The sequence below is a fragment of the Mustelus asterias genome, chromosome 22 (genome assembly GCF_964213995.1).
Source record: "Mustelus asterias chromosome 22, sMusAst1.hap1.1, whole genome shotgun sequence".
Lineage (NCBI taxonomy): Eukaryota > Metazoa > Chordata > Chondrichthyes > Carcharhiniformes > Triakidae > Mustelus > Mustelus asterias.
This window is the reverse complement of record NC_135822.1, coordinates 20,644,348-20,668,610: the sequence shown is the minus strand read 5'-3', so window position 1 is coordinate 20,668,610 and position 24,263 is coordinate 20,644,348. Positions and strand designations below refer to the sequence as shown.

Here is a 24,263-nt window from a genome sequence, read left to right as displayed (position 1 = left end):
AGAGGCGTACGTGATGGGGCATTATTACCCTCTTATGTGAAAGTGATGGATCACATTTGTGACAATTCTGTGCCTTTAAGAAACATATTTACATCATGTTTCTTGTGAGGAGTATGTTTAAAATTCAGCTCTGCTATACATGGTGCCAATTGGTCTGCATTAGGCAGCTCACATGCCGGGAATGCAGGCTAATGATTGATTTTAGCTAGGGATGTGTTTGTTTTAATCTGAGTTGATGCATTTTTGATTATTTGGTTTTCCCCTGGGGCTTCAGAGTAGTGTTTTAATTAGGTTGATTGACAGGGCTGCATGCTTAAGGGGAGGAGCTAGGCTTACAGGGAAAAGCAAACAGATACTGACAGGATCTGAAAAAAGCAAGAGGTCTTTCTGTCTCTTTGGAGGCTGCTGTTTGGGACATACAAAGAGAAATAGGTCTCCCTCTCCAGAGGTATTCTGGAGGCTCGAGGATTGGCAGCCCAAGTACATAAGCCTGTGTGGTGCTAACTTATTTTGAAGTGGAGTTTTAGTCTAGAAGAGGAATATTGCTTGAATTGGAATTAATAGATTAGTTTAGCAGTTAAGAACTGTATCTTGTCATATCCAAGTAATTCAATTGGTAAAAGTTAAGCATGGTAGGTTGTTGCATAAGGTTAAATCTCACAGGATCCAGGGTGAGACAGCCAAATGGACTCAAAATTGGCTTGATGACAGAAGACAGAGGGTGGTTGTAGAGGGTTGTTTTTTAAACTGGAGGCCTGTGACCAGCGGTGTGCCTCAGGTATCGGTGCTGGGTCCACTGTTGTTTATAATTTCTACTAATGATTTGGATGAGAATTTTGGAGGCCTGATTAGTAAATTGCAGATGACACCAAGATTGGTGGCATAATGGACAGTGAAGAAGGTTATCTAGGATTGCAACAGAATCTTGATCAATTGGGCCAGTGGGCCGATGAATGACAGATGGACTTTAATTTAGACAAATGCGAGATGATGCATTTTGGTAGATCGAATCAGGGCAGGTCTTACTCAGTTAATGGTAGGGCGTTGGGGAGAGTTATAGAACAAAGAGATCTAGGGGTACAGGTTCACAGCTCCTTAAAAATGGAGTCACAGATGGACAGAGTGGTGAAGAAAGCATTCAGCATGCTTGGTTTCATTGGTCAGAACATTGAGTAGGGGAATTGGGACGTCTTGTTGAAGTTGTACAAGACATTGGTAAGGCCACACTTGGAATACTGTGTACAGTCCTGGTCACCCCATTATAAAAAGGATATTATTAAACTAGAAAGAAAGCAGAAAAGGTTTACGAGGATGCTACCGGGACTTGATGGTTTGAGTTATAAGGAGAAGCTGGATAGTCTGGGACTTTTTTCTCTGGAGTGTAGGAGGCTGAGGGGTGATCTTATAGAGGTCTATAAAATAATGAGGGGCATAGATCAGCGAGATAGTCAACATTCTTTCCCAAAGGTAGGGGAATCTAAAACTAGAGGGCATAGGTTTAAGGTGAGAGTTGAGAGATACAAAAGGGTCCAGAGGGGGACTTTTTTCACACATATGGTGGTGAGTGTCTGGAACAAGCTGCCAGAGGTAGTAATAGGGGTGGGTACAATTTTGTATTTTTAAAAGCGTTGAGACAGTTGCATGAGTAAGATGGCTATAGACGGATATGGGCCAAACACGGGCAACTGGGACTAGCTTAGTGGTTTAAAAGAAAAGGGGCGGCATGAACAAGTTGGGCCAAAGGGCCTGTTTCCATGCTGTAAACCTCTATGACTCTAAGCTAATTTATTCATTATAGTTAAACTGTATTGTTAAATAAAGTTTGTTTTGATAAAAACTTCCTAGTGTGACAATAGGATCACACCTGGAGTGAAACATCTTAACCTCACACTAATGCCAAAAAAATCCCAATAGTGTAGAAGGAGGCAATTTGACCCATCAAACTTGCACTGACTCTCTGACAGAGTATTTTACCAAAGCCCAACCCCCTGCACTATCCCTGTAACCCCGCACACTTACCCTGCTAATCCCCCTAACCTACACATCTTGGGACACTGAGGGACAATTTACCATAGCCATTTACCACCTAAACTGCAGATCTTTGGACTGTGAGAGGAAACCAGAGCACCCGGAGGAAACTCACGCAGACACGGGGAGAACGTGCAAACTCCACACAGGCAGTCACCCAAGGCCGGAATCGAACCCAGGTTCCCGGCGCTGCGAGGCAGCAGTGTTAACCGCTGTGCCGCCCTTGCCGTTAGGGTCTAGTCATGCTTCATAACATACTTCGGGGTTTCACATCCATACCCTAACACATTCCATAGAAACTTCGAGCATTCATTTGGACTGGACGAATTTGAAAAGATAGAGGAAAAAAGGTGGAATGTGGGGCTAAATTGGCCAAAGCGCTGCCACAAGCACGATGGGCCTCCTTCCATTCTGTAGGTAGGGTTTTACGATTTCACATATCCTTGATTGTGAAGCACTTTTTTGAGATGCTGGAGGTTAAGTAAGTGAAGTTCATAATATAACCACAAGAGAGCAGAAAGTACAAAGAAGAGTTGCTGCTCCAGTGTTGTGTACACACAGAGTGTGGCAGGACACAGGAGGGCCACGGAACAGTAAAATATCCCTGTGAGTATTATCCAAGAACATGCATCTCTGAGAGCTCTATTCTGTAATGTAGATGAAAAGTTCACAGAATTTTTACAGTGCAGAAAGTGGCCATAGAATCATACAGTGCAGAAGGAGGCCATTTGGCACCGACCACAATCCCACCCAGGCCCTATTCGCAGAACTCTATACATTTACCCTCGCTAGTCCCCCTGACACTAAGGGGAAATTTAGCATGGCAACAATCCCACCCAGGCCCTATCCCCGTAACCCCACCTATTTACCCTGCTCATCTCCCTGTCACTGAGGGGCAATTGAGCATGGCCAATCCACCCAACCCGCACATCTTTGGGATGTGGGAGGAAACCGGAGCACCCGGAGGAAACCCACACAGACACGGGGGGAACATGCAAACTCCACACAGTGACCCAAGCTGGGAATTGGACCTGGGTCCCTGGCGCTGTGAGGCGGCGGTGCTAACCACTGTGCCACCATGCCATCCATTCAGCCATTCAGCCCATCAAGCCTGGATTCCCTCATTCTCCCTCATCCCATTCCCCTGTCTTATCTCCGAAACCTTACACATTCTCTCTTTTCAGATAGAAATCCAATTCCCTCCTGAATACGTCAATCAAACCCTACCTCTACCGCCCTCTCAGGAAGGCCTTTCCAAACTCTCACTCCCTCTGGGTGAAAAATCTTTTCCCTCGCATTATTTTTACTCTTTTTGCCAATTATTTTGAATCTGTGCCCTCTAGTTCTTGATGCTGTCTTGAGTGGGAACAGTTTCTCACTATTTACCCTGTCCATATCCTTCAGGGTCTTGAAAATCTTTTGTAAAGTCTCCTATCGGCCTTCTTTTCTCCAAGGAAAGCAGACCCCGTACTCTCTCCAATGCCTTCACATCCTTCCTCATGTATGGTGCCCAGAACTGGACACTGTACTGAATACCAACTAATGTCTTACACAAGTTCAACATGACCTCCTTACTCATGTACTCAATGTCCCTCTCAATAAAGTCTAAGCTGCCAGTCTCTTTTCATGCTCCCTTGTTGCTTTTCTTCTTAGATTTTCACTTCCCCTCTCGGCCTTTTTTTCAGCCTGATATTCCATTGTATTCCCTGTCACATACGCGCTTCTTCCTTTTCATCTTCACCTTTATCTCTCTCGTCATCCAGGGTGCTCTGGATTTATTTGTCCTACCTTTTCCCTTCGCGAGAACATACCTTGAAATTGCCTACAATACCATTTCTTTGAAGGTGGCCCATTGTTCAGCCATCGTCTTTTCTGCCAACATTTGATTCCAACTCACTCAACTCCGATGCATTCTCTTCCCATCGAAGTTAGCTTTCCTCAATCACGGTTCTGGCTGTTCCCTGTCCTTTTCCCTGGCAAAGCTAAACCTTATGATACAATGGTCACTGTCCTCTAAATGCTCTCTCACTGATCTTTGATCCACTTGGGCCCAGAACTCATTCCCCAGAAACAGGTCCAACAGCACCTGCCCTCTTGTTGGACCAGAAACATACGGCTGCAGAAAATTATCTTGAACACACTCCAGAGACTCTCGCCTTCCTGTCCCTTTGCACTGTTCTTATCCCAGTCTGTATTTGGATAACTGATCATCATAATTATTCTATAATTCTTACACCTCTCTGTAATTCCTTTCTTTCTCTATATCCCTTCTGCTAGTTGGTGCTCTATATATCTCACTGATCAATGCACCTTTTTCATCGAGTCATAGTTGTCCAGTACAGAAAAGGTCCTTCAGCCCATCCTGTCTGCACCGACAGTAACTACCATTAAATTCCATTTTCCAGCAGGCGTCCCATATTTTGAGGCCAAAACGTTGTGTGATTTCAAGAGATTAGATATAGCTCTAGGGGATGAAGGGATCAAGGGATATGGGAGGAACGGGGGGATCAGGATATTGAAGTCGATGATCAGCCATGGTCAAAATGAATGGCAAAGGAGACTTGAAGGGTCGAATGGCCTACTCCTGCTTCTAGTTTCTATGTTTCTATAATCCTTGAATATTATAGGGCCCAATTTTCCCGGCTTGAGTAGCACAGTGGGCCGGGAAATACCTGCAGGAGGGATGAAACAGGAATGCCGGTCGTGACTTTCCTGGGCCATTTTTTATTCCATAATCAGCCTCACACCGGGAAACAGCTCAAGGCTGATTACAATATTGAAATTCACATTTCCATCTCATTAGCCAGCCCGTTTCGACTGTTCCGACCCCTCCAGGGGAGGTTCCCACCAGTGGGGATTAACACTGCTCCCCAGCAATGGGGACCAGGTGTGATGACCTCGCTGTTGGGGATAGAGGTCATTGAAGCCCCCCCCCCCTTCCAGGGGGTGCCCCTTGGGCACTGCCAGCTTGGCACCCACCAGGCATGGGGCAGAGCCTTCTTGGTGGTGAGGGGGGAGAATATGGTCAGACTGGGGTCGGGCCGATTGATGATGGTGATGCACACTCTGCGCAGCAATTGGTGGGAGAGGGAGGAGGGCGCTCAGGGCTGGTCATTGCGGGGTGGGGGGGGGTGGGGGTGGGGGGGGGGGAGATTGGGACCGGTGATCGGAGGGGGGTGTCGGGGCCAGCGATTGGGGAGAAGTTGAGGAAGCCATCAGGAGGCCGGAGATCGGGAGGCTGGTAATGGGGGTGGGAGCCAGTGTACATATGCGATCTCCTTGGGAGATCGGCGAATGCGCAATGTCCAATTCAGTGTGCTGATGCCAGCCACTCAGGCCTGATTAGGCCCCCATAGTATTTCAAGTGCTCATCCAAATACTTTATAAAGGTTGTAAGGTTTTGGCCTCCACTACCTTCTCAGGCAACGCATCCTAGATTCTCACCACCCTCCGAATGAAAACATTTTTCTCAAATCCCCTCTGGACCTCTTGCCCCTCATCCTAAAACTATGCCCCCTTGTGATTGACCCCTCAACCAAGGGGAACAGCTGGTTCCTATGCCCTCTGTCCATATCCCTCAATCATGTCCTCCCTCAGCCTTCTCTGCTCTATGGTAAACAATCCAAGCCTATCTATTCTCTCCTTGTAGCTCAAATGCTCCATCCCCGGCAACATCTTGGTGAATCTCCTCTGTACCTCCTTAGTGCAATCACATCCTTCCTATAGTGAGGTGACCAGAACTGCACAGTACTCCAGCTGTGGCCTAAGCAATGTTTTGTACAGCTCCAATATAACCACCTTGCTCTTATACTCTGTACCATGACTGATAAAAGCATGTGTCCCATATGCCTTCTTAACTATCCTATTCACCTACTCTGCCGCCTTCAGGGATCTGCGGACAAGCATCCCAAGATCCCTCTGTTCCTCTGGGTTTCCTCATGTCCTGCCATTCATTAAGTACTCCCTTGTCTTGTTACTTTTCATTCCTTACCTCTAACCAGAAAGATTCCATCCCTGATCCCTCTGGAACATCCTCTCTGTCCAGAACTGGAATGCCATCATTAACATTGCCACTCTTCCCAACCTCCTTTTCTGTCTTTCCTAAACTCTTTATATCCAGGAATATTTTAACACCCAGTCCTCCCCTTCTTCAAGCCAGGTCTCTAATAATATCATTATTCCATTTATCAACCTGTGCCTGAAGTTCACCAATCTAATTAACCACACTCTGTGCATTCACATTCATACACATTAACCCTGATTTTGGCTTTTTTACTTTATCCCTTACTATGATCCCATCTAATCACCTACTATTACCTTCTCTAATTCTGTCAAACTCTGCAAGAATTCTATTTACCTTTATACTAATCTCTGACATAGCTTTCTGATCCGTTAAAATATCTCTACTTCCCACTGCCAGTTTTTCTCCTCTCCACTCTGAATTTCTCCTCAGGTTCCCATTCCCCCCACCGACGTATCTAGTTTAAACTTTCAACAGCAGGAGTGAATCTCCCCATAAGGGTATTCGAGCCACTCCTGTTAAGATGTAACCCGTCCCTTCTGTACAGGTCCCACTTGCCCCAGGACCAGTCCCAATGCCTCAGAAATCTAAAGCCCTCCCTCCCCCTTACCCCATTTCTCCAGCCATGTGTTGAACAGCTCAATCTCCCTATTCCAATGCTCAACAACATGAGGCACTAGGAGTAATGCTGAGGTTACTGCTCTTAATGTCCAGCTTTCAGGACCTCATCCCTTTTCCTACCTATGTCATTGGCCTCAATGTGGATCAGCTCAGCCTTCAACACTATCATTCCCACAAAACTCATCTCCAAACTCCGTGGCCTGGGCCTCGGCACCTCCCTCTGTGACTGGATCCTGAACTTCCTAACCCACAGACCACAATCAGTAAGGATAGGCAAAAATACCTCCTCCACGATCATCCTCAACACCAGTGCCCCACAAGGCTGTGTTCTCAGCCCCCTACTATACTCCTTATACACCTATGACTGTGCGGCCAAATTCCACTTCAATTTGATCTTCAAGTTTGCTGACGACACCACCGTAGTGGGTCGGATCTCAAACAATGATGAGACAGAGTATAGGAAAGAGATAGAGAATCTGGTGACTGGTGCGGCAACAATAATCTCTCCCTCAATGTCAACAAAACGAAGGAGATTGTCATCAACTTCAGGAAGCGTAAAGGAGAACATGCCCCAGTCTACATCAACGGGGACGAAGTAGAAAGGGTTGAGAGCTTCAAGTTTTTAGGTGTCCAGAACATCAACAACCTGTCCTGGTCCCCCCATGCCGACACTATAGTTAAGAAAGCCCACCAACGCCTCTACTTTCTCAGAAGACTAAGGAAATTTGGCATGTCAGCTACGACTCTGGCATGTCAGCTACGGCTGGCAGAAGTCGTGAACCCTGGATGACTCGGGATATTGAGACCCTGGTCAAGAAGAAGAGAGGCATATGACATGCATAGGCAGCTGGGATCAAGTGATCTCTTGAAGAGTATAGGGGGTGTAGGAGTAAAGTTAAGAGAGGAATCAGGAGGGCAAAAAGGGGACACAAAATTGTTTTGGCAGATAAGGCAAAGGAGAATCCAAAGAGCTTCTACAAATACATAAAGGGCAAAAGAGTAACAAGGGAGAGAGTAGGGCCTCTTAAGGATCAACAAGGTCATCTATGTGCTGATCCACAAGAGATGGGTGAGATCCTAAATGCATATTTCTCATCAGTGTTTACTGTTGAGAAAAGCATGGATGTTAGGGAACTTGGGGAAATAAATAGTGATGTCTTGAGGAGTGTACATGTAACAGAGAAGGAGGTGCTGGAAGTCTTAAAGCGCGTCAAGGTAGATAAATCCCTGGGACCTGATTATACTTCATTATACCTCTGCCCAAGACCGCAAGGAACTACAGAAGATCGTGAATGTAGCCCACTCTATCACACAAACCAGCCTCCCATCCATTGACTCTGTTTACACTTCCCACTGCCTCGGCAAAGCAGCCAGCATAATTAAGGGTCCCACGCACCCCAGACATTCTCTCTTCCACCTTCTTCCTTTGGGAAAAAGATACAAAAGTTTGAGGTCACTCAGACTCAAGAACAGCTTCTTCCCTGCTGCTGTCAGACTTTTGAATGGACTTACCTTGCATTAAGTTGATCTTTACAACCTAGCTATGACTGTAACACTACATTCTGCACTCTCTCGTTTCCTTCTCTATGAACGTTATGTTTTGTCTATACAGCGTGCAAGAAACAATTCTTTTCACTTTATGTTAATACATGTGACAATAATAAATCAAATCAAATCAAAGACCTCTGACTGTTCACCCTTCCCCCAAAAGAATGTCCTGTAGCCGTTCTGACATCCTTATTTTTATTAAGGACGGTCACCTCAGCACCTCACTGTACCGCAAGCCCACGGATAACCTCACGATGCTCCACTTCTCCAGCTTCCACCCTAAACACGTTAAAGGAGCCATCCCCTACGGACAAGCCACAGGATCTGCTCAGATGAGGAGGATCGCAACAGACACCTCCAGACGCTGAAAGATGCCCTCATAAGAACAGGATATGGCGCTAGACTCATTGATCAACAGTTCCAACGCGCCACAGCGAAAAACCGCACCGACCTCCTCAGAAGACAAACACGGGACACAGTGGACAGAGTACCCTTCGTTGTCCAGTACTTCCCCGGAGCGGAGAAGCTACGGCATCACCTCCGGAGCCTTCAACATGTCATTGATGAAGACGAACATCTCGCCAAGGCCATCCCCACACCCCCACTTCTTGCCTTCAAACAACCGCACAACCTCAAACAGACCATTGTCCGCAGCAAACTACGCAGCCTTCAGGAGAACAGTGACCATGACACCACACAACCTTGCCACAGCAATCTCTGCAAGACATGCCGGATCATCGACACAGATGCCATCATCTCACGTGAGAACACCATCCACCAGGTACACGGTACATACTCTTGCAATTCGGCCAACGTTGTCTACCTGATACGCTGCAAGAAAGGATGTCCCGAGGCATGGTACATTGGGGAAACTATGCAGACGCTGCGACAACGGATGAATGAACACCGCTCGACAATCACCAGGCAAGACTGTTCTCTTCCTGTTGGGGAGCACTTCAGCGGTCACGGGCATTCGGCCTCTGATATTCGGGTAAGCGTTCTCCAAGGCGGACTTCGCGACACACGACAGCGCAGAGTCGCTGAGCAGAAACTGATAGCCAAGTTCCGCACACACGAGGACGGCCTCAACCGGGATATTGGGTTCATGTCACACTATTTGTAACTCCCACAGTTGCGTGGACCTGCAGAGTTTCACTGGCTGTCTTGTCTGGAGACAATACACATCTTTTTAGCCTGTCTTGATGCTCTCTCCACTCACGTTGTTTCGTTTCTTAAAGACTTGATTAGTTGTAAGTATTCGCATTCCAACCATTATTCATGTAATTTGAGTCTGTGTCTTTATAAGCTCTGTTTGTGAACAGAATTCCCACTCACCTGAAGAAGGGGCTTAGAGCTCCGAAAGCTTGTGTGGCTTTTGCTACCAAATAAACCTGTTGGACTTTAACCTGGTGTTGTTAAACTTCTTACTGTGTTTACCCCAGTCCAACGCCGGCATCTCCACATCATCCTTATTTTTACCCAGTAACCTGTAATTCCAAGTATTATACAGCAGGTGTCACCTGTGGTTAAGTTGGCAACACACGCACATCTCTGAGTCAGAATACTCCACTCCAAAGTCCTGGGGCACTATTTTCTGACTCGAGCAGCACAGCAGGCCAGGAAATGGCAGTGGGGGGCTGTAGCGGAATTCGCAAACGACGTCCAGCTGACCGCGACTTCCCGGGCCATTTTTTATGGTGTAATCAGCCTCGTGCTGGTAAACGCGCAAGGCTAATTGCCATATTGAAAATGACATTTAAATACCATTAGTGAGCCTGCTCGCTAATGTGTCTCCCCACTCCGCTGGGAGAGGTTTCCACCAGCGGGGCTTAAAGCTGGTCCCCATCAATGGGTACCAAGTGTGCTGACCTCACTAGTGGGGACAGAGGTCATTGAGGCCCCCCCTCCCTCGAGGTCAAGGGCAGGGGTGGTGCCCTGTGGGCAATGGCAGCCTGGCATTGCCAGCCAGGCACCCTGGCACCATGGACACCGACCGGGCACTGGACAGTGCCAAGGGGGCAGGGTCTGAGGGGGCAGGTGCTCTGGGAGCAGGTCTGTCGGTGTTGGTTGGTTTGGGGAGGGGAGGCACTGTGCACTCAGCATTAGGGATCAGTGGAGTTGGGCGTGGGGTGATCGGGGCTGGCCATGGGGGGTGCTCAGGGCTGACTATGTGGATTGGGGGGGGGGGGCGGGGGGGCGGAGGTCAGGAGGCTAGCGATCCGGGGGGGAGTGTGTGGTCAGGGTGGCTGGCGATCGGGGTGGGGGTCGGGAGGGTGGCGGTCGGGGGGGGGGGAGCGGGGAAGCCGGTGAACAGGGGGTGGGGGTCGAGGCTGGTGGGGGGTTCAGGGAGAACATTGGCAGGCCAGCAATTAGGACACTGGCAATCAGGGGTGGAGATTGGGAGAGGGGCACTGCACATGCGCCAATCTCCCTACTGACAGATTGGCACGTGTAGTGGCCCGCTCAGCGCAATGTTGCCGGCCTCTTGAGCAGGATTGCCCTTCTCCTCCCCTTACCAGCCATGACTTCCTGGGGAACTCTCGGAAACACAGAATGCTGGAAATTCATCTGACTAAGAACGCCCAAAAAAGGGGTAGGGAAATCTCCCATTTTCCTGCCTGTTGGGCACTTAGTTCCTTTTTGGGAAAATCGGCCACCTCTCCCTGGTCTAGAATTCTGGTTGACATGTGCAATATAGGGTCTGGCACATATAGGGTTAACTTGGGACTGCCCAGCAGTGGTGTAAGGGAACAGATGACCCACAGCTAGAGGTCAGCCTTGTGTTGGACAGAGCTGTGTGCACAAGCAAACCTTGACATTGCTCCCGGCTTTAACCCTTCATTGTATATATTTACATAGTTCTTGTCGTTGATAAATACTTGTGGTTAACTACTTAAGCCTACAAAGGCTTTAAGATCTACTGAACCATATCCAACAACCTATAGTGAATAGAAAAACCCAAAACCTCAAAACAAAATGCAGAGATAATCTAAAATCCGACAAGACTAAAGACAAGTTTGGAGAAACAATCTGAGCTGAGGAAAAGCTCGAAAAGCAGATGTGCAGAGGAAAATCACCAGGGAAAAACTCAAAAGAAAGACTTGGAAGCTGAAGGCAGACATTCAAAATTCCTCATTGCAGCAGGAAACTCCATAGGATCTCCTAGAAATCAAATGGTAATACCCAGAGTGCAGAGTCAGCAGAGCCAGCAGGAGTGAGCTAAACCTATTCAATCTCAGGATAAAACAAGACTTGAGAAGCTTTTAATTAGTCCAGTGGTCATAAATTGCTGTTTAATAATTCTGCTGGAAAAATACTGATTCCCTGGTCAATTCCTGAGCATGTGGTGTCTGAGCTCGCTCTGAAAATAAAAACAAATTAATGAATGAATTCAAAGGAATTAGATTAGCTTAGAAAACAAGCAAAAGCCAGGAGTCAATGTTTTCATGATCCTAAAGCATAACGGAGAAACAGAGAAATCTGCAACAGGTCGATCCAAGCAGCCAATGTTTAAATCTATTTGAAGGTCGAGTGCGGGCCTTTGCAGGGGGAGCCCATCAAAACTGGCAAACAAACAACAGTGTTATTTGAATTTCAGCAGACTTTCTTCCTTCCACTCTCAACCTATGTCCCCGAGTAATTGACCCCTCGAGCCTGGGAAAAAGACTCTGACTATCCACTTCATCCAAGCCTGTCTCTTGACCGCTTGACTTCTAAGAGATCCTATGAAGTTTCCTGTTGCAGTGAGGCATTTTAAATGTCTGCCTTCAGCTTCCAAGTCTTTCTTTAGAGCTTTTCCCTGGTGATTTTCCTCTGCACGTCTGCTTCTTCAGCTCAGAATGTTTCTCCAAACTTGTCTTGTCTGATTTTAGTTTCTCTCTGCAATTTGTTTTTGAGGTTTTGGGTTTTAAACTGATATTAAACTGATGATTTGTCTGCCTTCTTAGTTGGATGTCATTGATTCTAAGAGCAGGGTCCCTGGTGTCCCAGCCGTTATTTATCACTGAACCAACACCTAAAATAAAATACCTGTTGATTATGATATTGCTGTTTGACTCTTGCTGGAATCAATTGGCTGCTGCATTTCCTACACTACCACAGTGACCACACTTCAAAACAATACCTCATTGGTTGTAAGACGCTCTTCAGGACATCCTGAGGTTGTGAGAGGCAAGTGTGTGGTTCTCTCATTAATTTCCAGTCACAGAGTTCCCTGTATTACTGGCACCTGACCCAGGAGAGTTCAATGTATTAACCCTGGTTATGTAAACTCTTGTTATGTTGATCAGATGTGGATTTGCTGTCTTGGCTATAAACATGTTTATTAACACAGATTTATACACAATAATACAAACATACTGTACACAGAACAGTATAGAAAGATCCTTTACTTCCTCACCCATCAGCCACCCTGTTAACCTCTTCCACTAGCCAGTTCCCCTCCTCCAGTAAATTCCCTCTTCAAGGGCAAGGTTGAAAGCAGAACAAAAGTTGATGAATACATCTCCAAAGCTGACCTGCCGCCTCACTCATAGGGAACAGCCTCCAATACTGTTCACTCCTTCAAGTGAAGGGGGTTGTTCAGCGAGGCTTGTGCTTTGGATTATCCTCCCTAAGAAACAAGCTCATACAGAGGGAGGTGAGTGCCCCTTGAGATCAGAGCCTCAGTGATCCAGGAATGGGACCTTGAAGCCCCTAAACCCTGTATTGCCAAACAACGATGCAAGTAAAGTGCTGAGGCCTTGTCCCAATATTTCGGCATCTCTGAGGGACCCCAGGCTGCAGGACAAATCCTGGGAATTGGCAGATATAGGAATTGGCTTTATTCAAAGCAGGGAATTGCCATCACAGGCCCTGTTGTTCTGAGTTGTGACTGAATGTTGTTTAATGTAGTGAGTTAATGTTGTTGAATAGTTTGGTTTGAAGTTCCTCCACTATTCCTGATAGATTCATGCTCTCTAAGGCCTGGTACACGACCTCTATTGAGGCCGTACGTTGCTGGCTCCACTGTCGCAGCATTTCATATTGCTGGTCCCTCGACTGGGTAACATCCATCTCAATCCTCTCGATATCACAGTCCCTCAGTTCCAGCAAACGCATCAACTCTTTCCATCTCCGCACTGGCACCAAATTGATGATCTCGTACAAAGTCTTTCCCTCTAGGAATGTAGCTGCTGCAGAATAAAGATCCAATTAAAGACCACCCTCCTTATACCGCACATTGCCAGCTTCGTCCACACTGTCCTCCTCTGGCCAGACACAGCAAACCTCTAGCCACAAATTCCCAGATAAAAGCTCCCTCTACATGGTTCCCATCAAACACAGGACAGGTACAGCACAGGGCCAGATACAGAGTAAAGCTCCCTCTACACTGTCCCCCATCAAACGCTCCCAGGACAGGTACAGCATGGGGTTAGAAACAGAGTAAAGCTCCCTCTACACTGTCCCCATCAAACCCTCCCAGGGCAGGTATAGCACGGGGTTAGATACAGAGTAAAACTCCCTCTACCCTGTCCCCATCAAACACTCTCAGGACAGGTACAACACGAGGTTAGATACAGAGTAAAGTTCCCTCCACACTGTCCCCATCAAACACTCCCAGGGCAGGTACAGCACAGGGTTAGATACAGAGTAAAACTCCCTCTACACTGTCCCCATCAAACACTTCCAGGACGGGTACAGCATGGGGTTAGAAACAGAGTAAAGCTCCCTCTACACTGTTCCATCAAACCCTCCCAGGGCAGGTATAGCACAGGGTTGGATACAGGGTAAAGCTCCCTCTACACTGTTCCATCAAACCCTCCCAGGGCAGGTATAGCACAGGGTTGGATACAGGGTAAAGCTCCCTCTACACTATCCCATCAGACACTCCATGGCAGTTACAACATGTTAAATAAAATCCCTCACCTTGTGTCTCGTGCAATATTGTCTGAGGACCAGTCCCATAAATGTTGCTGTTTGCCAGTGGCTGAGTCAGGACCTCAACATTAAAGTCTGATTTCCCATCCTGAGCTGGAATCTCAAATGGCTTCAACAAAAAGAATGAAACAAGAAATTAATGGAGTCAGGACCGGACCTGTAAGTGTAGTAACATTCTCAACAATTGGAATAGGTTTGTACTCCTTCTGTGATAGGGTTGGATTGTGACATGGATGGAGTTCCGATGGTGGGGTGCTTTGAAGGCTATTCTGAGGATATTCATTAAATGGATACGAGGAATCAATTAGTACAGTGGCTGGGATGGGGGTGGAGGGGTGAAAGGTTTTGGTGGGGTAATTCACTCAGGGAAATTATTTTGCCAGTCTCACCCTGCATGATCACGCTTGGCTTACAACCCCACACCCACTCATCTCTCCCCGAATGTGTGCATCAGATTGAATTGGCAGACTCACTGTGCTGTTGACGGAGAGGCTAAGGGAGATATAACTTCAAGGTGAAGGGCTAGAGGGAGTGCGCAGAGCTCTTCACCTCATCAATACCATTTGTATGACCAACCTGATAAAACTCATTACTCACCAAGGTCTTCTCTTCGTTCTTTACGTTTTTGTCTTCTTCAGGAACTGAAACACAAAACACACAACTGAGAATCCCTCATGAATAGCTGCATTTTCTCCTTTCCCATCATATCACCTACGTGTTACTCACTGTCTAATACCCGTTACTTATGACCAATTGTCCACTACCTGCTATACTCTGCACTATGACTTTGGAATCAAATGACCACAGATTTCCCAGCAATTTAACAAAATTCTGAAGCTTGGGGTAAAGTCTGCCCGTGAGGAGCACAGACATTGCCCTGAGATGTCAGCGTGGAGCAGTTGAGAACACTCTTGCCTCTAAGTCACAATGCTACCAGTTCAAGACCCACACCAGGACTTGAGCATAGAAATCAAGACTGCCATTCCAGCACAGTACTGAGGGAGTGCTGCACTGTTGGAAGTTCTGTCTTCTCAATGAAGCATTAAACCGAGGCTCCGTCTGCATGCTTAGGCAGATGCCGTGCGTCACAGGAAACTTGCTGCATTGAGCCAGTGACACTTGGACTCACTCGTGCCATAGCATCATCAGGAGGTCAGAGACCAAATACTTCCCGGTTTGTAAGTGGGCAAAATCTGCAATTGGTACACAGGAGTGTCTATAATTCCACATGGAACCTCAGTTAACTTGGAGATTATTGTTCTGTGGGCAAATGTGGCAGCCATTTTACACACAGCAGGATCCCACAATGAAAAAAATGACCAGCTACTCTTTTATCTGGTGATGCTGGATGAGGGGTGAATGTTCGCTCAGGATACAATGGGAGAACTCCCCTGTTCCTCTAATAGTGCCTTGGCATCATTAACACCCAGATCCGCACAGATAATGGGCCTCATCTGAAAGATGGCAGCTCTGAGAAAGAATCAGCCTGGATTTTGTGCTCAGTCCTGGGCGGGGCTTGAACCCACAACTTTGTGACTGAGGCAAACATTTGAAACCACACCACACGTCTCCTCTTGGATGGATATGTTAACATTTTTGAGCAGCTCATATGTTTCTCAGGTCAGAATACGAAAGGACATATTTACATTTGTAGAATATTTTGCTCTTTGTATTTGATACTGGATACCGCTTCAAGGTTTTATACCTCCCTTGAAGGCACAACTGTCAGCCAGCCAGCCAGAGAGATATGGGGCAGAATTTACGCTCCCTCCCCGCAAGGAGAGTTCTGAGGTGGCGGGAGGAATGGAACATTGAATGGATGGGATTCCCCCTGGCAATGCCCCCTGTCAGCCAATCTGGGCGGAAACCCCTTCCAAAGATGGACTGATGTCCCGCTCACTGACAATCAAAGCTCAAGACAGCATGAAATGGCAGTGGGCAGCTACACGCTAGGGGTTGTCTCCCAGGATGGCGAGCGCCAATCGCTTACCATCCTTAAAATTCTACCCATGATTTGCGATGGCTAAAGAGACATATGTGCTTTTTATCATCAATCAGGTCAATCTGACGCTTGATGAAGCAATGGCAGCAGGTCCTGAACTGCCAGGCTTTAAGCAGCAGATCAAAGCTCCCATTCCTTCAGTTAGGGATCGCTGAATGCTTTCCTTGTGGAAGGGATCCTGATGATGAGCTAGAAAACTGGAGATTACCCCAACTCAGCTGTTTATGGGGCAACTAATTAGTTACTGTTGGGGTTGCTGCCCCTTTAAAGGGCAGATGCCCAGTCAGAAGGTTGTGAGCTCAGCAGTGCCACCACAAGCTGTGGCCACTACTGGTATTCCACCTGGAAGTAGACAAAGCACTTATTCTCCCAAACAGGTACATTGGATTCTGTGGGTACCCGGGCCAATCAGGCAGGCCCCAGCTTTAGTTGGTGAGCAGGTGGTGCCATTGCTGTGGGGAGGGGGTGGCAGTCATTGCTGGCAGACAGGCCACTCTGTGGGCCATGTGGTGCCCAAATAGGAGGGCATTCCTCCCATGAGCCCACATGAAGTTGCCAGGGTTCACCTGGCAGACTCTCCATGAGTTAAAGCCATGGAAACATGCCAGTGGCGATGGGAGGAGTTCCTTAATTGGCCACTTAAGTAAGTCGTTTGGGCCATGGATGGGAGGGCGAACCTCTATATTCTCCATTGTTGATTAAATGGCATGGCAGGAAGGTGACAGTTACCCGTCTTTCATCATAATTTTATCAGTCCCTCCCCACCTGCCAGCTTTTCCCCATAGGGTGTAAAATCCAAGTCGGAATGTCTTTCTGAATGTGTAGGAGATCTCAGCAGCAACCGGTGTAAGGGATGGAATAGCCAATGGCCTTTATGTTCACAGTGAGAGCTGTGCGGGGTCAGGGAACTGTCCTGTGAGAAGTTTGTCGTTCCTTAGGCAATGTTATAGCCAGGTGAGATAGGGTGAACTGACTCCCCTCTATTCAACCCCCTCCTTGGTCACAACACAGGTTTAAGTTTCTTTTTCATGAGGATATACCTTTTCTGAACCCAGCCGTGAACAATAAAGAGCCAATCAAACAAGGTTTCCTTGAGTTAAAGAAAGAACAAATTTATTAACCACTTAACCTGAGAAAATATAATAAAAACACGACGTCAAGCATTCAGGCCCTCATGTAGTCACTCGGGCCCACACACACACACGCACACCCACAGACAAACACAGATACACTCACAGACACACACACAGAGGCACACATCTACAGACAAACACAGACACACAGGCCCTCATGTAGTCATTCAGGCCCATACACCCACAGACAAACAGACACACACAGACAGACATAAATACACACACACACACCTACACACAGCCTCCTCTGCACTATCTCCAGAGCAATTATATCCTTCCTGTAATGTGGCAACCAGAACTGTACACAAAACTCCAGCTGTGGCCTAATCAGGATTTTATACAATTCCATCATTACATCCCTGCTTTTGTATTCAATATCTTACCCAATAAAGGGTAGCATTCCATATACTTTCTTGATCATCTTGTCTGCCTGCCCTGCCACCTTCCAGGACCTGTGGACATGCACTCCAAGTCTCTCACTTCCTCTACCCCTCTCAATATCCTCCCCTTTGTTGCTTTGTTTGCCCTCCCCACATCCATAACCTCACACTTTTCTGGATTGAATTCCATTTGCCATTTTTCCACCCATTCAACCAAACCATTGACATTCTGGAGACCACAGCTATCCTTTTCACAATCAACTACACAGCCAGTTTTTGTGTCATCTGCACATTTCCCAATCAGGCCTTCCAAATTTAAGTCTCAATCATTAATATATACAACAAACAGCCCTGTTGAACACCACTGAAAACCACTTTCCCGTTCGCAAAACATCCATCAATCATTAACCTTTGTTTCCTGTCTCACTAACTTAATCAATTTTTTGAGGAAGTAACAGGGTGGATTGTTGAGGGTATTGCAGTGGATGCTGTCTACATGAATTGGTCGACACAGTCTTCCCCTAACAAAACCATGCTGTCTATTGTTTAGTAATCTGTGCCTTTCTAAGTAACAGTTTATCCTGTCTCTCAGAATTGATTCCAATAATTTGCAAACCACAGAGGGCAGGCTGACTGGTCTATAATTATTTGGCTTATCACCCTTTCCAAAAAATAAATGTGCAATCAATTATTAACCTTTGTTTCTGTGACATCATGTTTTGATTTTTCTCAGTCCTCGGTCGATCTGCTCTGGAATCACAGACTAGACCAGACTGGCTAGTCGGGATTTTATGGCCTCGTTTGTCCCAAGTCCATAAAATCCCACCCGAGGTCAATGGACCTTCCCATTGTCCACCCCTCGCCTGCTCTGATTTTTTTTTTTAATATCCAATTCAATCCAATCAAAATCCAATTCAAAGTCTCAACAAGTGAGACATTGCCGATCCAAGCTGACAAGACAGGCTTACCATTTCCTGTCTTGGGCTTGATCTATATGATCAAAGCTGAGTGGAGCAAGCATTGCATCACCTCCGAGGCTTGATCTCATTTGCATCTTAGCCAAAAGGCCTAGATGCCGCTTTAAAAAATTGCTTCAAATGAAGCCCCAGTGTAACCTCACGACCTCAACCAAATGCAGGACAACAAAACTACACTTCATCTTAGCCAAAAGGCTGAGAAGCAGGCCCGCTTGCTCTGATTCCCGTGGCGGGCGGGGTGGTAAAATTTCAGCCAATATTTCTTTAGGTCTGTCTATCTATGGGTCCTCCTCTCTCCCACTCTTTAAGGTGCTGCTGTTTGTCTCTGCATCGTCCCCCACCCCTACGATTCCCGTGGCGGGTGGGACGGGAAGATTCCAGGCTTGAAGTCTATTCCTACCTTCCTCCCTATTTACTACCCTTCCAAGTGTTAGCTCCAGATTTTGAAATGGTGCTCTGCATTCTCATGTCTAAGTCAATGATGAAAAAAACAGCAGTGATCCCAATACTGAACCTTGGGCAACTTCTCTATAAACCTCCCTCCAATCTGATAAACAGCTGCCTACCACAGCCCCGATTCTCAGTTCCTTAGCCAATTTTATTTCCTTGCAGCAACTTCTCCTTTTCGCCCTTGGGCTTCGATTTACTAACGCGTTTATTATCTATTGTTTTATCAAATACCTTTTAAAAATCAATGTACACACATAGCTATGAGGAGAGATTGGGTAAACTGGGGTTGTTCTCCCTGGAAAGACGGAGAATGAGGGGAGATCTAATAGAGGTGTACAAGATTATGAAGGGGATAGATAGGGTGAACAGTGGGAAGCTTTTTCCCAGGTCAGAGGTGATGATCACGAGGGGTCACGGGCTCAAGGTAAGAGGGGCGAAGTATAACTCAGATATCAGAGGGATGTTTTTTACACAGAGGGTGGTGGGGGCCTGGAATGCGCTGCTAAGTAGGGTGGTGGAGGCAGGCACGCTGACATCGTTTAAGACTTACCTGGATAGTCACATGAGCAGCCTGGGAATGGAGGGATACAAACGATTGGTCTAGTTGGACCAAGGAGTGGCACAGGCTTGGAGGGCCGAAGGGCCTGTTTCCTGTGCTGTACTTTTCTATGTTTGTTAACTGCACTGCCTTCTTCTGCCCTCCCTCTTCCTTCATCAAAAATACAATCAAATTCTTCAAACACCATTTGCTCTGAGCAAATTCTTGCTGATTCTCTTTAATTAGTGTTTACTTGTCTCAGTGGCTGTTAATTTTCTCCCCAGATCACTGTTTCTGAAAGCTTCCCCACCACCGACCTTAAGCTGACTGGCCTGTAATTGCCAGGTTTATCCTTCTCTCCTTGTGGAACAGGGCGAGTGCATTTGCTATTCTCCTGTCCTCTGACCCTAACCCTTTAAAGAGCAGTGGAATATTGTGGCCAGCACCAAATCCATTTCTACTCTTACTTTCCATCTAGACCACTTTAAGAACTGTTATCCTTCCATGTACCTCTCTTCTTTTTACTCTATTTTTATCTCATCCGGTATCCAAGCAACTTCCTTGTTTACTGTAGCTTGGGAAAAGTCCACTTGATATGTGCATTCCGCACTTCCTTCCACTGGAGTGCAAAACCGCTGTGACCACTCATGGGGGACTAGGAGACCCTGGGCTAGTGCACCACTACCTGGTTAGGGTGTGAGGTTGTGCAGTGCAAGCCAAGGATAGCCCGGGGGTGGAGGGTGGCGGGGAGGAGGGTTGGGGGTGGGGGGGCGAGGGGGGTGTTGCGTTGCTGGGTTGTGGGGAGATAGCTATTGGATGGGGGGAGTCTTGGGGAAGGGGTGGTGTGCAATCCCAAGGCAGCTTGTTACCCTTATGCCTGAGGTAACATGGAATGATAATGATGAGATTACCTGTGACAGTTGCAGTCTCTAAATTGTCTATATGTCTCTCACGTCGAAATTTCTGATGCAAAAACTGAAGCAATGCAAGCAGAATGAAGAGAGATCCCGCAGTAGCCAAAATCAGAGTAGGCTTCAACCCTGGAGACAGCAAAACAGTCAGTCAGTAATATTCCCCCTTGGCAACACAGGAACTACAGTCAGTAACAAACCCACTTATCAACCCAGGTTCTAGAGGCAGTAACAATCACCCGGTGTTATATAGGGAACAATCAGTAATAATTGTCCTTGTTAAGACAGGGCTACAGTCAGTAACAATCACCCTCAGAAACACAGGGCTACAGTCACTAATAATTACCCTCTCTAACACAGGGCTACAGTCAGTAATAATTACCCTCGCTAACACAGGGCTATAGTCAGTAATAATTGTCCTTGTTAACACAGGGCTACAGTCAGTAATAATTACCCTCGCTAACACAAGGCTACAGTCAGTAACAATCACCCTCAGAAACATAGGGTTACAGTCAGTAATAATTACCCTCAGAGACACAGGTCTACAAGTTAGTAACAATTGCCCTCAGAAACAAGCGGACTGCTGTCAATAACAATCACTGGGGGCAACACAGGGACTACAGTTAGTCAGTGTGGTGAACCATAAATGGTTACCACTATGGGTACTTGTACATATGTTACTCTTGTTACTGTTGGGGTTAGGGTTGGGGTGTTCCACCTGTTAGCATTGTTCTGTGGTACACTCCGTTTGGCTCCGCCTTCTTACAGGAGTATAAAGGTCACTGCTACTTCCTAGTAGCCCTTAGTCTGGGATAGTATTGTTAAGCAGTGTGCTCTATTCTTGTTGTGAATAAAAGCCTTTATTCCCGGGTACGTCCTGGCCTCCCGTGTGAATCAATCGCGCATCAATTTTATTCACAACAAAATACCAAAAATTTTGTTCGAAGAAAAATGGAGCAGATGCTGAAACCCGATCGGCTAACCTTGGATCCGCGTGCCGCTGGAGCGTCGAATACTTTCGACCATTGGTTGAAGTGTTTCGAGGATTACATCAACGCCTCGACAGCAGTCCAGTCCGACGCCGACAGATTGCGGGTCCTCCACGCCAGGGTGAGCGACACTGTGTATGCAACAATCCGTGATTCCCAAAATTACAAAGAGGCCATCGAATTACTCAAGAAGCGTTTGTGGCGGGAATTGGCTCATCCTATATTCGCCTGCGGCCGCTAGAGCAGGGGAACTTGGACCTGGCTAAGACGGTAGAATTGGCCGATGCAATGGAAACAGCCTCCAGAAGTCTTGAAACCTACCCCACCGACTACATGGGAACATCGTGGCAAGTACAGCCACCGCCTCAACTGTACTCGGCGGCTCCTCGGAACTGCGCGATAATGCTCTCAACTTCAGACCTGACAGCTGCGGCAGCTCCTGGAAGCCCACGGTGCTATTTCTGCGGATTGGCGAAGCACCCTCGTCAGAGATGTCCGACCAGGACGGTGTTTTGCTCCGCCTGTGGGAGGAAAGGGCACTATGCAAAAGTGTGCCGAGCAAAGACCCCTTCCAAGCCCAGCAGTGCTGCGTGTGACTCCCCAGGATCCATCTCCTCGTCTCTGGCCTCGTCGATGTCTTCAGCCACGTGCGATTCACGGGCGCCGCCATTTCCTATGACGGCGATGCAAGCCATGTGCGACCTGCGGGTGCCGCTGTTTTCAACATTATCGACCACGTGCGATTCGTGGGCGCAGCCATTTTGGTCGACACCGGCCGCAGAAGACCAGCAGGGGTCCTCGTCATCGGCTATCTCAGCTGCCTGCAGTTAGACTCGGGATCCAACAGTGGCGTCAATCATCCTGGACCAGGCCAAGCCTCACAGACTCGACAAGTCCATGATGGACATAGAGGTAAACGGGCGCCTGGCGCATTGCCTGTCTGACAGCGGGAGTACGGAGAGCTTTATCCATCCGGATACAGTGAAACGGTGCACTCTCCATGTGCAAACTGTCAGGCAGACAATCTCCATGGCGTCGAGGTCCCGATCTGTTCTCGTTCTTGGGAGCTGTGTGGTAACCTTAACGGTGCGGGGCACAGTTTACGAGATCTTCAGGCTCCTCGTGTTACCGCACCTTTGCGGTCCGGAACTCCTGGGGCTAGACTTTATGGTCCACCTGAAGAGTGTGACCCTGCAGTACGATGGGCCACTCCCTCCACTTTCAGTGGGAGAACAGCAGCCTCCAAATTGTCCAGCACGCTCCACATGTAGTCTCTCGACACTCAAAATTACCCCGCCTTCTCTATTTGAAAATCTTGTGCCAGGCTGCAAGCCCATCGCGACTAAGAGCAGGCGTTGCAGCGCTGAGGATAGGATCTTTATTCGATCTGAGGTTCAGCGGCTCCTCAGGGAAGGGGTCATTCAACCTAGCACTAGCCCATGGAGAGCACAAGTCGTGGTGGTCAAGACTGGAGACAAGCCCCGGATGGTCATAGACTACAGTCAGACCATTAATAGGTACACGCAGCTGGATGCGTACCCTCTCCCGCACATATCTGACATGGTCAACCAGATTGCGCAGTACTGGGTGTTCTCCACCATCGACTTGAAGTCAGCCTACCACCAGCTCCCCATTCGTCCAGAGGACCGCAAATACACGGCCTTTGAGGCAGATGGCCGTCTCTACCACTTTTTAAGAGTCCCTTTCGGCGTCACTAATGGGGTCTCGGTCTTCCAGCGTGAGATGGACCGAATGGTGGACCAAAACGGGCTACGGGCTACCTTCCCATACCTGGACAACGTCACTATCTGCGGCCATGACCAGCAGGACCACGACGCCAACCTCCAGAAGTTTTTACGCACTGCGACTCTCCTGAACCTGACCTATAACAAGGAGAAGTGCGTATTCAGCAAGCACCGCCTAGCAATCCTCGGATACGTGGTGGAAAACGGGGTCATCGGCCCCGATCCAGACCGTATGCGTCCCCTCCTTGAACTTCCCCTACCCACTAGCATCAAAGCACTGAGAAGATGTTTAGGCTTCTTCTCGTACTATGCACAGTGGGTTCCCAATTACGCGGACAAAGCCCGTCCGCTCATAAAATCTACCTCTTTTCACCTGACAGCAGAGGCTCGCCTAGCCTTTGAAGGGATAAAAGCCGACATCGCGAAAGCCACGATGCACGCTGTCGATGAGTCCATCCCCTTTCAGGTGGAGAGTGATGCATCTGATTTCGCCCTGGCCGCCACACTTAACCAGGCGGGCAAGCCCGTCGCCTTTTTCTCTTGCACCCTCCAAGGCCCTGAAATTCAGCACTCCACAGTGGAAAAAGAGGCTCAGGCCATTGTGGAGGTCATACGGCATTGGCGCCATTATTTGGCTGGCAAACGGTTTACCCTGCTCACGGACCAGCGGTCCGTGGCCTTCATGTTTAACATGTTTAACAACACGGGCTATTTCGCGGGCTTTTTTCAGGGTTTTGAATTGAGGAAGTGAGGTCAGCTGAAGGGGATTCTGGGAGGTTGAGTCTTAGTATAAAAGGCAGTTACCTGGGGCGTTCACCGGGAGCATAAATAGCCGGCGAACTATACAGTGGGCAGCGTCGGGAGCGGGCAGTGGAGTGAGGGGGAAGCAGAGTGTGAACTATAAGGGCTTTGGCTCACAGGGATTAGGCTGAAAGGGCGAGGCAAGGCTAGTTATTTTTTATCCAACCCTATAAAGGATAAGGGCAGGTATGAGTGATCGG

General features: G+C 47.7%; 1 protein-coding gene across 3 annotated transcripts in view; it reads right to left on the bottom strand.

The window, feature by feature from the left end:
* Nucleotides 1–12,518: 12,518 nt before the first annotated feature.
* Nucleotides 12,519–24,263, bottom strand: part of LOC144509892 (tumor necrosis factor receptor superfamily member 25-like) — a 37,742-nt gene continuing 25,997 nt past the window's right edge. Inside the window, exons 6-9 of one of the 3 annotated variants that reach the window (XM_078238846.1) lie at nucleotides 20,529–20,657; nucleotides 14,735–14,778; nucleotides 14,126–14,246; nucleotides 12,519–13,392 (exon numbers count right to left, since the gene is read on the bottom strand). In XM_078238846.1, coding sequence (XP_078094972.1) covers nucleotides 13,103–13,392; nucleotides 14,126–14,246; nucleotides 14,735–14,778; nucleotides 20,529–20,657 — 584 coding nt within the window. In that variant the 3' untranslated portion in view covers nucleotides 12,519–13,102. The remainder of the gene's footprint in view (nucleotides 13,393–14,125; nucleotides 14,247–14,734; nucleotides 14,779–20,528; nucleotides 20,658–24,263) is intronic. The other 2 variants (XM_078238845.1, XM_078238847.1) reach the window with 2 other exon arrangements.